This window comes from Leopardus geoffroyi, chromosome E1, assembly GCF_018350155.1.
Source record: "Leopardus geoffroyi isolate Oge1 chromosome E1, O.geoffroyi_Oge1_pat1.0, whole genome shotgun sequence".
NCBI lineage: Eukaryota > Metazoa > Chordata > Mammalia > Carnivora > Felidae > Leopardus > Leopardus geoffroyi.
The window spans coordinates 41,456,254-41,473,870 of NC_059330.1; the positions used below are offsets into that span (position 1 = coordinate 41,456,254).

A 17,617-nucleotide genomic window follows, 5' to 3' on the forward strand; every position below is an offset into this window, starting at 1 on the left:
TCCCAGAATCCTTCACAGATTTTTAAAAGCCCTTTTTTTTCTTCAAATTTTAGAGCTTTTTACCTGTTGTACAAGTTGATTTAGTAATATGCTTTAAACCCAGAAATTTTAGCTCCTTTTTAGGTTAAAAGTAGCAAATGTTGTATTGTCTTTGAGTTTAAAGACTGAACTACTTTAGATTTAATATACATTTTAAAGTTTTCTTTTCACCTTTCAGCAGCTTTGATCCACAACTATAGCTAGCTTAAGCTATATTAAACTTTACTGACATCCATCTCTAAAATGTTACTTCGCTCAAAGTATCTTGTTGTGGCACTTGATGCCTGTGAGCATTATCCTCTTACCCCGTGGTACGGTCTTTGTACAGTAGAAACCTACGATCTTAAGAGGTTTTAGGGCAATGTGTCCCTGCCAAGGAGTCTGGACCCTATGCTCAAGTGCCTGCAGCTACATGACAGAAACACCCTGGAGAGGACCACTGTATTTCCAGAGAGTCAGTTTTGCGAGAAAGGCTTTGAGAATTGAACTCCAATCTGCATCTTTTTGGAGCCCAACAAGTGAGTCCACCTCCTCTTCCAGAAATCAGCTCTTCAAATTTTGGAAGACAGCTGTCTTGTTCCCTTAAGTCTTTCTGTTCCTTCACCTGTTCTTCAAATGACACTGCTTTGAATTCCTTTCCCCCATCCTCATCATCTACCTCTGGGTAAACACTCTAGTCTGTCAGTGACCAGCTTCAAAAGGAAGTATGGTGCTCAAAGCAGAGCACACACTTTCCAGGCAGCCCCTCCAGCAGAGAATGCGGTGGGGGGGGTCAGGATCTTCACTTCGCTTGTTCTGGACACTAGGCTTCTATTAATAAGGCCCAATTTCAAATGAGCTTTTTCAGCAGCCCTGAAATGTTTACTTAGATTTAGTTCAAAGCCTCTGAGGTCTCCGTTATCACAAAAGCCATAATTAAGACTGGAAAAGGGGAAGGTGTAGGACAAATGAATTTCCCCTTCTCTTTTTCCTGTTTCCTATGCTTGGCTACCTCAGAACTGACAGTGGACTTGGATCCTGAAAAACTCCCAACCGCACTCAAACTGGGTGTGCGGAGTAGAGCTAGGAGACAGAGTGGACAGGGAGCTAGCATTTCCAACTGCCTGAATTTTGAGCGCAGGCTCGCTTCATTCTCCTGTTTGCCCCATTTGTTCCTCCAGGACTTGGGCTGTGCTTTATCAGAAAGCCCTTCACACAGTGTGGTCCAGGCAGGGTGGACTAGAAGTGGTTCATCGTTTGGGCTCCTGATTCTCCAAATCTTAACCCAAACAAAAGGAGGCCAGGAAGTAGCAAAACTTTTATTTTTCTCTCATAAATAATTGGCTGACTACTGGAAGACTGCCAGCCATGCTATGCTGAACAAATATTCCCATTTCTTCATGTGTTTTTTTTTTTTTTTTTTTTAATTTTTTTTTTTTCAACGTTTATTTATTTTTGGGACAGAGAGAGACAGAGCATGAACGGGGGAGGGGCAGAGAGAGAGGGAGACACAGAATCGGAAACAGGCTCCAGGCTCCGAGCCATCAGCCCAGAGCCCGACGCGGGGCTCGAACTCACGGACCGCGAGATCGTGACCTGGCTGAAGTCGGACGCTTAACCGACTGCGCCACCCAGGCGCCCCTTCATGTGGTTTTATACAACAGATGCAACATGCTCTGGAAAAGCTCTTGGTATACCTGTTTTCATAATGACATGAGTAGTCTCTTCAGAAATTACATTAGTTAAGGTGATTTGGTGTCTTCTGGCAAACTTCTGCACAAGCACCTGAAATCAAATTCAAATATTACATCATAATAAATCACTTCTTGTATAGAGCTCAGACTATTAGTTACCCTAGCTTTGAGTCTTCATTTTCCTCACAAAAGGTACACCCCTTTTATTCTAACATGCCTGAAGTCCCAAAATAAATAGCAATTTAATAAAAATTATGTATAAATCAGAGGGAAAAATTCTAAAATAGTCTGTGCTAGTAGCCATGGAAATACAACCCAGGATTCAAAATAATAATTTTTCCCTTTAATAGCAGCTATCATTTGATACCCTAAGACAGTTTCTTTGCAGAGCAATATGCTACTATAATTTAGATTTATCAGCCTACACTTCGTAAGCCAAGAGGTAACCAGCCTGTTCAGAAAGTTACGCCACAGATATGCGGCTTAAAAACCTGATTCAACCCTCTGATAGTTACAAAACATTCAAGGCAAGATGCTTCTAAAGGTCAGTGTAAAAACCATCAATTTCTCTTAAGGATAAGGATTGGAAGAGATTCATATGCTTCCTGAAAGAAAGCTAAAGCCTTCTAGCTATTATCTATCAACCAAATTAAAATCAATAGGCAGTAAAAGGAATTAACCAGATCCGTTATGGACACGGTTGACACAATCAGTGGCTAATGTGTAGTAAACCACTTTGTTTACCGAGGGCCATCATTTACAAGCCATCGCCATCCATGTCAATATTTATGTGCTGCACAACCCTGCAACGGAGATCAGGCCATCTTTCTTTCAAGCTGCCTCACTCCATACTGCCACAGGGCACTGAAAAAGGGAGGCTAGAGAAGCTAATGACATCCTCCCCCTTTTGCCACTGCCCTCTGCCAGGATCATTAGCAATTCTGAACTGATTAATTGTTGAAATCCCAGCCTTGAAACAGTGTTTAGTTAGAAGAGCAACTGCTGAAAAGATCATCTTAATATGGGCTCCAGAATTAATCATGTGTACTACAGTCAGCAGCTTTCATAATAAATTTACCACACTTCAGCAAGTCTGAATAGAGCTGAAAAGTTTTCTTCTTTGGTTGTTTAAAGACAAGACGTACCCGAGTCCCTTACAGTCTAATGTGCAGCTCCGAATTGTCCATGGCAAGAAAAGATTAGATCATTTTAGCCTTCTCTGAAAAGCTGAACTGACAAAACAAGGGAGGATGGAATGCTAATTTTCAATGAATAATGGGAATTCTAGATGCATAAGCAAATGATCAAGAACAATATAAACAGGCACAGGTATGAATTTTCAGGGCAAATAGCTGATCTGGGCACGTGCTTGTGAGATTGGAACCCTAGCAATATTGATGAGAATTTATTCGTCGTATCTACTAGGGCAGACACAGCTTATTTTACCTTTTGGTGGTGAGATACATTTGGCCACACAGAATATTATGCTGAGCCACTACCAATAGAGAAGTTAGGATGAGAAATGGTTCTTAGCCTAGGAAGGATATATTAAGAAAGATACTTAAGAATGACTCAGTCGTTTCTCAGTGTACAATAAACGGCACCCACTATTGCATCCATCTGATATGCTGGTGTGTTATCTTATGATTTTAAAGAAATATTCACTCAATTATTTTTTTTTTCACTCAATTATTTTATTATGAAAGGATACCAAAGGTGATTAACTACAAGAAGGTCAATGTCGTAGGATGTCTGAAATCTATACTCAGCCCAAGGAGCAACAAGATTTCAGTGGTATTTTAATAGGTATTTTTCTACAATGTAAAACAATTCCTATTTGTAGCACCATGAGCCCAAGGGCATGTCAAATTAGAGGGAAGGGTGCTACAGGGTAGAAACGACAGAGCAGGCTATTGAATAATTGTTACAAGCCAAGATAGAGACAAACCCTGGAGAAAAGCCACCATCTGGCAGTTTGCTTGGAACCACTTTGGATTTAGTTCATTATGCTCATAAGTTCACTCAGATGTAAACCAAGGTGTTTCCTCTGGGGAATAAAACTATACTATACAGGGGGGCCTGGGTGGCTCAGTCGGCTAAGCGACCGACTCTTGGTTTCCGCTCAGGTCATGATCTCACGGTTGGTGAGTTCAAGCCCCACATTAGGCTCTGTGCTGACAGTGTGGAGCCTGCTTAGGATTCTCTTTCTCCCTCTCTCTCTGTCCTTCCCCTGCTCGCTCTGTCTCTCAAAATAATAAACTTCAAAAACAATTTTTTAAAAACCCCACTATACTATACCTACTTGCTTTTTTAGATAAAAAAAATTTAAAATTAAAAAGTTCTATGTTATATCCCAAACTACAACATGCTAATATTAATGATTATTTACTTAAGTAAATATACACAAAATAATCTATGCTATAACTTTATCTAGGTCCAATGATCAGAAATCAGTAATGGAAATTAAATTACATTGAATTGTTCTTGGTACCTAGATTTTTCCTCATAGGTTATTCACTGCTAGTACCTATTTATTTATTTATTTATTTATTTATTTATTTATTTATTTAAAAAAAAATTTTTTTTTTCAACGTTTATTTATTTTTGGGACAGAGAGAGACAGAGCATGAACGGGGGAGGGGCAGAGAGAGAGGGAGACACAGAATCGGAAACAGGCTCCAGGCTCTGAGCCATCAGCCCAGAGCCTGACGCGGGGCTCGAACTCACGGACCGCGAGATCGTGACCTGGCTGAAGTCGGACGCTTAACCGACTGTGCCACCCAGGCGCCCCATGCTAGTACCTATTTAAAACTATTTGTACTACATTAAGAAGTCTCAGTTGTTAGGGAGATACATATGGATACACTCACCAATTCTTTTGGAGTCAAGCCTGATGCCACCATAGATATTCTTTTGTTGACTCTTTTTGTTGAAGACATCGTTTCTGGCTTCTCCTTGCCCTCAATGTCTTCCCTCTTATTATACCCAGCAGTATTAGTAATATGAACAGCAGCTGTACTCTTGGCTGATTCTTCAACTTGAAATTGGGGTAATTTCAAGGCAGAGGTTGAAGTTGGCATGCTGCTAACATGAACCGGTTCTGGGGCTCTGTCCACAGAAAGATCAGACTCAGGGTCATCAGAGAAGAGGCTGACTCCAGATTCAAAGTAAGGGGTTCCCTCTGAAAGGCATGAGGAAAGAAGTTTAATCCACACGACAATGAATTTGAATTATAAATAGTATTCATCATAATTCTATATTTTAAAAATGAAAGTTTAAGTCAACAGACTAAAGAAATATAACAGCATTTCATTGCCAATGACGGGAATACAAGTAATTTTAAATATTCCTTTGAATTTTTATTACCTACATTCTCCAACTGTTTAACAATGAACATAAAGAACATATAGTACTTTTGTAAGGGAGGAGAATAATTTTGAAAAAAGAAACTAATACTTGATTTTTGTTTCTTTATCCACAACATCATTGTCTTCTTGACTTAATAAATCATCAGATACCCTTACCAAATTAAAAACAGGAGACCATTCCTGAAACATTGCAGAAAATGTCACTCCATAAGGAAGTAAGCATAGCTACATAGAATTCATGAGATTCCTAAAATGACCTTAATGAACATGGCCAAATACTACATTTAGGTACCAAAGTGTACCTTTCATGATAATGTGTTTTTGAGGACTATTTAAAACTTTCTTTACTGATTAAAAAACTTTGATTTATAAGCCATAAAACACACCATTCAGTTATAGTGATTTATAAGGCATAAAATACCTAGTCATTTATATTCATTAACTCATAAAATAAGAGCTTACTTTGTGGAGATTTGACTCATTTTTCAAAAAAGGGCAGGCCGAAAACTTTATCCTAGGGCCCTAGAATTCTTTTCTTTTACCTTTTTTTTTCTTTTTCTTTTTTTTTAAGTAATCTCTGTGTCCACCATATCTGAGTTCCGGGTTGAACTCACAACCCTGAGATCAAGAGTCACATGCTCTACTGACTGAGCCAGCCAGGTACCCTAGGACCCTAGAATTCTTATTTAACAGTTGAAATAAAATATTTACAGTACACAAGACTCTCCCATTCTCAAAACTGTTAGAGCTAAACCAATACAGATATATTAACAGCTGCAATAATTTTCATGTAAATTCGGATTAACATTGAAGCAATTTTTCTAAAATGGGTTTAAGTATAACAGAAGCCCTCACGATAGACTACACATGCTAGACACCTGAAAAGTTGATTAACTGAAATATCTTTAGGTCAGAGTAAAACAGAAGTGTGCTCGCTTCGGCAGCACATATACAGAGTAAAACAGAAGTGTTTTCTCCACTAGAACAGATAAAATATTACCCAGATCTTGTCTTGGCAAATAAGACTGCTCCATGAAATCTCGGGGCTCTGACTTAGTCAGTTGTAGCTCCTCCCCATCGACAGCCTTAATTAGCTCCTTCTGAGACAGGCAGTTTGTGCTCTGAAGACTGCTTGAGTGGCTGCGCACACACTGCCTAGTATCTAACAGCCGGGATTGAGAAGGAGAAGACCTAGAAGAAGGATGAAAGGAGAAAGGTGCCAGCATAGCTTCTGAAAGGGCTCATCATACTTCCGGGGCAGCTAAAGCACAGGTCGAACAGCTTACTGCCAGAGAGACGGGGAATGACTAGTGAAAAAAAACCCGAGTGACTGCCCAGAAGTCTGGATCCACGATGCCTGCCAACATGTCAGGGCTGACAGACAACATCTCCTCTTAGGGTCTGGGCCAAGGCAGTATATCTCTCAGCTGTTTAAAAGCATGTCAGCAAATTTCTGTGTCCCTCGCTCAAATTCTATCCACTATTCCATTTGAGTCCAAATGGATGTTTCAGAATCAATCAGATCTCTCACAAAAATACAAAGCTGATTAATTTTGACATTTCTACACTCATTCTTTCTACCCAGTTTTAGCAGAATTCATAGAATCATCCCTACCTAATGCCTTTTCAATGTCCAAAGCCATTCTAAAACCAAAAGCCAGCTATAAAGTATTGTCAGAAGAGTATATGCACCCAGTGGTTTATTCCTCTGCTCTTTCAGGTGTTTAGGACTTTGCAGAATAAGATACTTATCAACAGATTTAAAGGACACTTAACAGATTCAAAGAATTAATACTCAAATGCATCATTTATACTTGTCTTTAAATAATAAACAATGGTTATTAAAATAATCATAAAATTATTATAATTATAATGGGTTATATAATTAAAATAATATAATCGATTATGGCATAATATAATAATATAAATTAACAATGAACATACATTAAATAATTGTCAACTAAATAATTATTGGGTGGAGTTTACTACAAGTCAGGCAATAAAACTAGGCCCTGTGGATTAAAGATGAGCAAAACCTGAGTTGTAAAGGGAGGATGCTCAATCAATGTCTAGGTTCTTTAATAGAAGACTCTGGAGGGTACACTGGGGAAGAGGGGAAGGAGGTATAGAAATATTTAGTCTAAAATATATATATATATATATATATATTTTTTTTTTTTTTAAGTTTATTTATTTTTGAGACAGAGAGAGACAGAGCATGAACGGGGGAGGAGCAGAGAGAGAGGGAGACACAGAATCGGAAGCAGGCTCCAGGCTCTGGGCCATCAGCCCAGAGCCCGACGCGGGGCTCGAACTCACGGACCGTGAGATCATGACCTGAGCTGAAGTCGGACACTTAACCGACTGAGCCACCCAGGCGCCCCAGAAAATATATATATTTTTAAGTCTACTTATTTATTTTTGCGAAAGAGAGCATGAGCAGGAGAGGGACGGAGAGAGAGGGACAGATTATCCCAAGCAGGCTCCACGCTATCAGCACGGAGCCTTATACAGGGCTTGAACTCATGAACTGTGAGATCATGACCTGAACTGAAATCAAGAGTTAGACACTTAACCAACCAAGCCACCCAAGTGCCCCTTAGTCTAAATATTAAATGGATGGTTAGCTCAATTGATTAAATGTGGCAATGAGGTCATTACCTCTAAACATGAGTTAGTGCCTATAGAGGCCAGACCTCTGTCTCCTCTGTAAAAGCCACAATGTCAGTCTCCCAGCCTCAAAAATATATCCTCAGTTCAAGAGGCTTGAAAGATAGTATGATTAGATTATTGACAGCTATCACTATTTTCAGAAAGATAAATAAAAAATAAAAATATATGTATACACAGTAGGAACCCAATGAATATGATTCCTGGGGTACTTTGGTGGCGAAGTTGGTTAACCACCTGACTTCAGCTCAGGTCACGATCTCACGGTTTATGAGTTCGAACCCTGTGTTGGGCTCTCTGCTGACAGTGCAGAGCCTACTTTGGATCCTCTATCTCCTTCTCTCTCTCCTACTGTCTCACTCACACACACTCTCTCTCTCTCTCAAAAATAAACATTAAAAAAATATATGATTTCTTTTCCTTCCTAGAGTGGTGAGGTGCAGGACTCTAATGGGTCTGAGATTCTGTCCTGAACTATCAAGTAGGAACAACAGTCCAAACTTGTCCTTCTCCCCCTGTAGTATTGTAAAGATCCAACCAGAAGGTAGATAAAGTGCTATACAGTCTTATCTCAATAATGATTTGAACAGACATCCCTTTAAAGATATTCTGAATTTTCCTGGGTAAATCAATAGCTAAACTTTTTCTAGAGAGACAAAAACTTTGATTAGGGCAAGGGCTGCCTTGGAGAAGAATACCATCAGCCCTCAGGCTTGTTTAGCTTTCAGTTCTGAATTTTATTCCGACCTTCAGGAGGGACAGATCGTGCATTTCTTATCTCGTAGCTCATGCCTTGTATAGACCCAGAAAACCTACATACAATTAAACAAGAGTGTCCTGGAACAATGAGAGGTCAGAAATGGCTCTTTACAAAAAACTAGAGCAGTATGGTGAAAAGACTTAATAAGAGCTCAATATAAGTAAAGATGTTACTTAGAAACCACAAATTGACATTTATTACTGCTTACCTTCTCATTCCCGGTTCTTTAGTTTTACTGGTGGAACTATCCATAGATACTTGAAATTTGTCAGCAGAGAGGCTTTCGGGATTCTGGCTTATAAGGCAGTCACTACTTTTCTCTGAAGTTAATACTGCTTTAAATGGAATGAGAAAACAAAGAAATCTACTTTACTGCTCTGTCTTAAGGGTGATAATTCAGGTGAGGATATCGATTCTTTCAAAAGCAGCAATCTGTAACGGTCAAATTAGTTTTAAAACAAGTGTATCAGACAGAATTTTATAAACATAAGTGATGCAGCACCAAACGAAACAAAATGACTAAAAAATAGTAATGACAATAAAGGACACACTTCAAGACAGAAGTAAATGAAGATATCCAGCTGAGACGAGGCTGCAAAAAACATATATTTTTTGGCCCTGGATGATAAGGAAACAAGAATAGGAAATGAATTTTTATCTGTGCAGCAAAACAAATTATTCTGAAATCCCCTCAGATAACAAGGAAGAGAAAGTACTGGAAAGCACAAAGCACATTCCCTACTGGCTCCACATCAAAGACTAGAGGATGGGGGTTTGAGCTTTTTGTATGTATGGGGAATTAAGACGGGAATGGTCAGATGAGAAAGAAAAAGCAGGTGACAGTTTGCTCTCCATTTGCAATGACTAACAAAAAAACAAACAAACAAAACTAATATATACACAAAAACCAAGGTGCTGACTGATAAGGAACCTTGAAGTAATCTATGGAACTAATGATGAAATGGCACCAGAAAGGAAAAAACATACAACAGACCCAAGGCAAAGTTCTGGCATGTTAGTGCATTTTTTTTATTTATTAATTCCTCCAAATGTATTCTTGTAGCACTGCTTTCTAGGAAATGACTTAAAGGCAGAAATCTTTAAAAAGCAAAAGCAAATACTTAAAATTACAAATGTTTTCTACCCACTAAAAAGTCACTGACAATTGTAATTTATTTTGAGCCTTTATTAGAAAAGCTACAATGCATAAATCAAGGCAGAAAAACTTAAATAAAAGGCTGTATTAATTAACCTGTGTTTTAAGTCACTGGGTAGCCTGGAGGGAAATCTAATCCTCAAATGTACTATTTATAGTTTCCTTCATGTGCATCTTTTCTGGACCTGTACATCTCTAGGAACCCAAGAACTCCCAACTGCTGAAAGAAAGCAGAGTCTGACCATGAACCAGCAGGTTTTTCTTCCAACTGTGTATGTAAAGCTTTTTAATTCAGGTATCATTCCCTCCCAAGTCCAGGGTGATAATTGAGAAAAGGTAGTGTGTGGTTTCAAAAAAAGTGAAAGGGTACAGAGCAGGGTAGGGGAGCTTCAGACACAAACAGAGATGTTAAAATCATTCCACTGCCTGAACGTTTGGCATAGGAGTTGCTCTTCTCAATACAATATGGCTCAAGCTACAAAGAAATGAAGCTAACCTGAGTTAGGATTCAATAACTCAACAGTACATAAAAAACACGGAGCAAAACTCTTCTGCTCTTCTTCCTTTATCCGTATTTCATAAATACAGGATCCAGAGCCCAAGTCCTGGAACAGTCCCTCTTAAATCACCCCCTCCTCTGGGGGGTCTTAACATGTTATATTCTTCATGGCTAGGGAATATGGGCTAGACCAAACATTTAATAAACTTATTGACTATTATGTGCTAAGCATTATGCAAAGTATTGGGAGGGGAAATCAAAGGAAAGGACATTGGGGAGAAAGGAAAGATATTAAGAAATGATAAACTACAAAATACAGAACCTACAATGAAATTCAGTTTTAAAAAGTACATAACCCATCCATGCCAACTGATTCAGAATTTCTGGGGCAGGGACCTAAGAATTTTGAACAAGTGCTTCCGGAAATGAACGTACTGCCAGACGGAAAAGCTCAGCTATGTCTGAAAATCACTTCCGCTATAATAGGTTATAATCTTACAAATGCTAATGTTTGCTTTATGAATGACAGGTAATTGGAAAAAAAAAAAAAAAGTACCTGATAGGAAATAGCTTTACTTGTAGAGGAAAAGTACACATAATTTATAATGGGTAAGGATACACATTTGCACAAAAATATGCAGACTTGGGAATGACCCCTAGATAAACCATAGGGCAGATCTATGCTGAGGGCAGGACATTTGATGTAAAGATCCTACAAAAGGAGCTTTCTTCATCTTTAAGGATATTGGATCTTAAAAATAAAAACTGGTGAAATCCAAATAAGTCTAGAGTTCCATTTGTTACTAGCAATGTACCAATGTTGGCTTCTTAGGTCTGATAAAAGCACCATATAATGTAGGATGACAACATTAGGGGAAACGGAAACTAGATAAGGGGCAGAATTCCTGCAGGAACTCTCTGTACTATCATTGCTATTTCTGTAAGCCTAAAACTATTCAAAAATAAAAAGTCTATTAAAAAAGATGTCAGTACAGCTAAAGGTAAACAAAATACCCCTCCCAGGATCAAGAAGCTCGCTTGAATTTCAGTTCACCTCACACCAATTTAAGAAAGGAAAAGGCACAAAACTTGAATTGATATTAAGTTGATACTCATACTCTTTCAGAAATAAAGCCACAAAATTCCAGAAATCATATCCAGAAATCTCCTTTCAGTAAGTCTGGGGTGTGTTTCAGGGTTTTAATCATGCAAATTAAAACATTTACGGAGTGGGGGCGCCTGGGTGGCGCAGTCGGTTGAGCGTCCGACTTCAGCCAGGTCACGATCTCGCGGTCCGTGAGTTCGAGCCCCGCGTCAGGCTCTGGGCTGATGGCTCAGGGCCTAGAGCCTGTTTCCGATTCTGTGTCTCCCTCTCTCTCTGCCCCTCCCCCGTTCATGCTCTGTCTCTCTCTGTCCCAAAAATAAATAAACATTGAAAAAAAAAAATTTTTTTTTTTAATTAAATTAAAAAAAAAAAAAATTTACGGAGTGACTACTATGTTCTAAGAGTTCTCTGCCCTGTGGAATCTACACTCTAGTGGGAGGTGAGGAGTAACTCTACACAGTAAGCAAAACAAATTGTGTATAATTAAAAGCTAATAAGGGTTATGAAAAAATAACAGTATAACAGGGGAAAGTGGGGCTGGAAATGTCAGAGAGGTAAAAGTTACAATAAAAAATATGGTGGTTTATGGTAGATCTTACTGAGCATTGCTCAGTAATTTAAGATCAAATAAGTAGCATTTGAGCAATTCGTACGACATATCCCAGTTATGCCAAAGAGATCATGGAGGACACTCTCTGTGGAGCTGGGAGAAAGGACTTTTTTCTTTTTCTTTTCGTAGTAATCTCTACATCCAATATGGGGCTTGAAATCCGAACTCTGAGTGGCCAAAATGAACAAATCAGGAGACTATAGATGCTGGAGAGGATGTGGAGAAACGGGAACCCTCTTGCACTGTTGGTGGGAATGCAAATTGGTGCAGCCGCTCTGGAAAGCAGTGTGGAGGTTCCTCAGAAAATTAAAAATAGACCTACCCTATGACCCAGCAATAGCACTGCTAGGAATTTATCCAAGGGATACAGGAGTACTGATGCATAGGGGCACTTGTACCCCAATGTTCATAGCAGCACTCTCAACAATAGCCAAATTATGGAAAGAGCCTAAATGTCCATCAACTGATGAATGGATAAAGAAATTGTGGTTTATATACACAATGGAATACTACGTGGCAATGAGAAAAAATGAAATATGGCCTTTTGTAGCAACGTGGATGGAACTGGAGAGTGTGATGCTAAGTGAAATAAGCCATACAGAGAAAGACAGATACCATATGGTTTCACTCTTATGTGGATCCTGAGAAACTTAACAGGAACCCATGGGGGAGGGGGAGGAAAAAAGAAAAAAAAAAAAAAAAAAGAGGTTAGAGTGGGAGAGAGCCAAAGCATAAGAGACTGTTAAAAACTGAGAACAAACTGAGGGTTGATGGGGGGCGGGAGGGAGGAGAGGGTGGGTGATGGGTATTGAGGAGGGCACCTTTTGGGATGAGCACTGGGTGTTGTATGGAAACCAATTTGACAATAAATTTCATATAATAAAAAAATAAAAAATAAAAAAATAAAAATAAAAACAAAAAAAAAACAAAAACAAAACAAAAAAAAAAACAACAACAAAAAAAAGAAATCCGAACTCTGAGATCAAGAGTTGCATGCTCTGCTGACTGAGCCAGCAAGGTGCCCAAAGAATTTTTTCTTTTAAGCCAGGAAATTTTCTTTAAACTCTTTAAAAAAATTAATTGAGAGAGAAAGAGAGAGAGAGAGAGAGAGAGAGAGAGAGAGAGAGAGAGAATCTCAAGCAGGCTCCACACTGAGCACAGAGCCCAATGTTGGGCCCGACCCCACAACCATGAGACCATGACTTGAGCCAAAAGCAAGAGTTGGATGCTCAACAGACTGAGCCACCCAGGTGTCCCAAGCCAGGAAATTTTCATAAGACTCTCCTCCATCCTATCCTCTCAACATTTACCCATCCACCTGATTAAGCGCCTGACTTTGGCTCAGGTCACGATGTCATGGTGTGTGAGTTCAAGTCCCACATGGGGCTCTGCTGTCAGTGCAGAGCCTCCTTCAGATCCTCTGTCTGTCTGTCTGTCTCAAAAATAAATATTTTTTAAAAAAGGTTTTCAAATCCATAGTAAACTAGAATGTATAAAAATATAGCATTTATGAAATTTTAAAATGAAAGAAAGCAAGCCACAAGAAACATGTCATCTGCAGATTTTCAGGAAAAAATAAATGCACAACCCCACCTCATGTCAAAGAGGAGACAGTAGATTTACACACATATTCAAAGCCAGACAATAACATTTTCTGCATTGTGCATTAACATGGAAAGTCTAGTCTGTTTTTAGACTGAAGATAGTGAAAGCACCCCAAAGAAGAGAACCGTGCTGGGGACGAGACTTTGGGCTTCGTTATCTGGGAGATGAACTAAATGAAGGTACAGTTACAAAGAAAGCATTTAAGGAAATACATTTTGAACCACTGCCATAGCAACAGAGTTCCCAGCTTCTCATGCATGAGCTACTGTTTCTCCCTGAACATGAACATACTGCAAGGCGCATTCTGGGATCGGAGCCACAGTATTCTGGAGAATTAAGACTTGATTTCCTAGAAAGATGAAAAGGAAGGCCCTAAGGCCCCCAGCCAGACTGGGGAAGGAAGCAACAAAGAAGGGACCTGCACACTAAATTAGCTGGGTGGGTATCATGGAGACAGTGGGGAAGACCAGTTTGGGAGGGCTCACCACACCTGCCAGTCCCGAAGCAGCAACACCCTCTGTGGCACCCGTGCCTGTGCATAGCCTCTCATCTCTGTGTCTGCAGATCTGCCCCTATTTAAAACCTGCCCGATGTGCTGTCTTCCACAAGGCTCTCTCCAATCAAAAACTCAAATTTTCATCTCACTTTCCTTCATTTACACCACATTATTCCTCAGCTCTGTGCTCACTTCTTACGGGCAGTCAGCTCTGATCAATCCCAACCTGCTTTGTTATTCTAAATGCCTTCTCTCAAAGGTCTTGTGGTCTTGTTGATCACTAGAACACTGTTAAGTTCTGACTCTCCCTGACTCTCCCACATAACTAGGCTTTCTGTGGATCATGGTGCAATTCCTGACACCTAGGACATCTGTCTCTCAAAATTGGAAAGCACATTAAATAGGGCTTTGGGATCTGACACCACTGTTATAAGGGATGAGGTCTTGTTTTTTATGTTTTCTAGAATGATGGAGTTTCCTATTTCCAATCTCCCCCAACTCACTCAGCTTCCTATGGGCTCCCCATAGCTTCTCCTCATTGTGGGTACTCAGACAGTGACACTTCATGACTGTCCTGGTTACCTTGTAAGGCAAATTAGTTGTGAGCAGGGACTAGAACCAAGGCTCAAAATAAAATTACCCATGGAGTGACTCAGCAAACCTATGCTGAGCAAAGAACATAAAATGTTGGAGTTAGGCCCACACTTTGGGAGGGGAAAAACTTTGCTTTGGCCAGTATTACAAACCTTTCTCTGATGTGTTTTGTCCCAGATTGAACAGGTCCTCAGGGGCATAAGAATCTGTTATGAGGGCAGGGGAGCTGTTAGAAGGCTGGCTCTCGTGCTGCTCTAACACGGCTTCCAGTTCGGCCATTTCCTGCTGGAGCTTGATCAGGTTGTCTTGCATGGTATCCCTCTGCTACAAACATTAAGAAATGACACCAAGAAAGTCACACTCTTTTAGCAACTTGCCAGACAGCAGGAATATGTCACACCAATTAATTTTAGCATGGAAACCGAAACCATCTTGAATGGAATTATGAGTTCTGGTTGAACACCTTTTCATCCAACCATATTCCTGCAGTTAAGGCCCATGAAGCTATTTCAGAATGATGTCAGAGCAGGGAAAAAATGCCTCAAACTCTCCCAAACAGACTTGTTTTATTGTGATCCCCTTTCAACGTTGGTTATTTTCTCTTAAAGCTAGGGAGCAAATGGGGTGCCTGGGTGGTTCAGTCAGTTGAGCGGCCGACTTGGGCTCAGGTCATGATCTCACAGTTTGTGAGTTTGAGCCCCGCATCGGGCTCTGTGCTGACAGCTCAGAGCCTGGAGCCTGCTTCGGATTCTGTCTCCGTCTCTCTGCCCCTCCCCCACTCATGCTCTGTCTCAGAAATAAACAAACATCAAAAAAAATAAAAATAAAAAAAAATAAAGCTAGGGAGCAAAAAACCAAAATATTCAAATGCTTTCAATATTTAAAATTAGCAAGATTCTGTAACATTTTACCCAGGCCATGTTTCACAGACTTGGTGCTGTGGGACTTACAAGAGATTTGAGTTAGTCCATATAATAATGTCTGCCTTCTGGCTTATGAGGACTCTTCCTTTTCTGGGATTCTTTGAACATTTAGTTTCCAAAAGAGCGAGCAAAGAGCTAATTCACTGGTTTATCTATTCATTCAACAACCATTTGCTGACCATCTATTATATGCAAGGCACTGTTCTAGGGGCTTACAGCCCTCGTGGTGTTGCCATTCTGGATCCAGAGAGGGTACCAAGAGATCACAACAGACAAGGACCCGCTAGAGGGAAGGATTTAGCAGAAAGAACCTTAGGAAATCCTATAAGGACTGTTACTGTTTTTAATTCAAGATAATGGCTCTTCTTGCTTATGGGACTTCTGATGTTTATTTCTCCATTTTAAGAAGGTATCTGCTAAGTCTTAGGTTTTTAATAAGCAAAGTATTTGGTAAGTAAGGAGCCCTGCAAAAAATACATGTCTTCATTACTATTTGAAGGAACATCTATGGTTGCCAGCAAACCCCAGGGAAACAGATTGTTTGACCCTCCCTTTCCTCTGATCCTTGAAAATGACTTTGCCCTCTACTAAAAACAAGCCATCTACTTTCTCCTGCTACACTGTGTTCATAGTTTTCAGATGTTTATGACCAGAAAATGTGCTCCCAGCGTCACAAAGGCTTCCGCAGCTGCCCCGAGATGCCTTGCTGCCAAAGTCTGCAGCAGCGCCATTGCCACCACGTGGTGCTTGTGGGTAGTTCTGTCAAACCCTGGCCATGGGAACTGCCTCAGTAAATCTGGAATGAAACCACACACAGGTATCTGACAAGCTTCAGAAGCTGTATTAGTCACTTCTGCCATGACGACCACATCTAATTTCTCTGTTGCCATTAAATACGTTAGAAAATCAGGAAAAATAGTAATGGGAGAATTGTAATTAGAGAGCTTGCCTTTGGGTTTTCCCAAAGGAATTACTTTATAACCTAAATCCCCTTGTAGGTAATTGCCCAGACACATTTGGGAGACCAAGACCAAATTGGTTACTGAGGGTTTGTTTTTTTTTTTTTAATTCTAATTCTTAAATGTTTCTGGAATTACCCCTATTCTTCTTTTCTATTCCCAATATGCTACTCTGATCTCTTTTAATACAGCTGCATTACTGTGGAAGTTCTTTAAAACTCATTATTGCCCTCAGGATAAAGCCCAAATTCCTAAGCATAGCATTCAAAAGGCCTTTCACACTCTGATTTTTTTATTACTTCCCCAAACCACCCATATGCCCTGTTTTCCAGTTACACAGGACAACTTTGTGCTTTCTGGACATATCGTGCCTCTGTGTCTTTGCCTTGATTGCTGCCTCCCTTTGCTTTCTACATGGAATAATTCTTCTCATCTTTCAAGGCCCAGCTCAGATAGCCCCTTCAGAAGTCCCCACCAAGAATACATCTACTACCCGGAACAGATGATCCCTTACTACTTCACTGGCTAACACACTTAGTATACCAAAGTGGAATACTGAACCCTTCTTAAATTTTATTTTATTTAATTTTTTAAATGTTTATTTATTCTTTAGGGAGAGAGAGCGTGCATAAGCACAGGGGAGGGGCAGAGAGAGAGGAAGGCAGAATCCCAAGCAGACTCTGTACTGACAGCCTCAAACTCACAAACGGTGAGATCATGACCTGAGCCGAAATCAAGAGTCGACGCTTAACCGATTTGAGCCACCCAGGCACCCCAGGACCCTTCTTGATAGGTGGAATCCTTCTTAACCATTTTTGTATTCCTAATGCCTAGCAAGTAGTAAGTACTCAGTAAACGTTTAATGCAGAAATGAACTAATGAATGAGTATAGTTAATCAGTCTTTAATTAAAAAAAAAAAAAAAAAAACAAAAAAAAAAAACAGGGCACCTAGGTGGCTTAATCACTTAAGTGTTTGACTTTGGCTCAGGTCATGATCTCACGGTTCGTGGGTTTGAGCCCTGCATCGGGCTCTGTGCTGACAGCTCAGAGCCTGGAACCTGCTTCAGATTATGAATCTCCCTCTCTCTCTACCTCTCCCCTGCTTGTGCTCTCTGTCTCTCAAAAATAAATAAAATGTTAAAAAAAATTAAATGGTACC

General features: G+C 39.9%; 1 protein-coding gene across 7 annotated transcripts in view; it reads right to left on the reverse strand.

Moving 5' to 3' along the window:
- BRCA1 (BRCA1 DNA repair associated) overlaps window positions 1–17,617 on the reverse strand; it is a 62,833-nt gene that overhangs the window by 12,653 nt on the left and 32,563 nt on the right. For 5 of the 7 annotated variants that reach the window (XM_045489010.1, XM_045489009.1, XM_045489007.1 and 2 more), the window contains exons 12-16: window positions 14,728–14,899; window positions 8,719–8,845; window positions 6,081–6,271; window positions 4,583–4,893; window positions 1,716–1,803 (exon numbers count right to left, since the gene is read on the reverse strand). In XM_045489010.1, coding sequence (XP_045344966.1) covers window positions 1,716–1,803; window positions 4,583–4,893; window positions 6,081–6,271; window positions 8,719–8,845; window positions 14,728–14,899 — 889 coding nt within the window. The remainder of the gene's footprint in view (window positions 1–1,715; window positions 1,804–4,582; window positions 4,894–6,080; window positions 6,272–8,718; window positions 8,846–14,727; window positions 14,900–17,617) is intronic. The other 2 variants (XM_045489011.1, XM_045489013.1) reach the window with 1 other exon arrangement.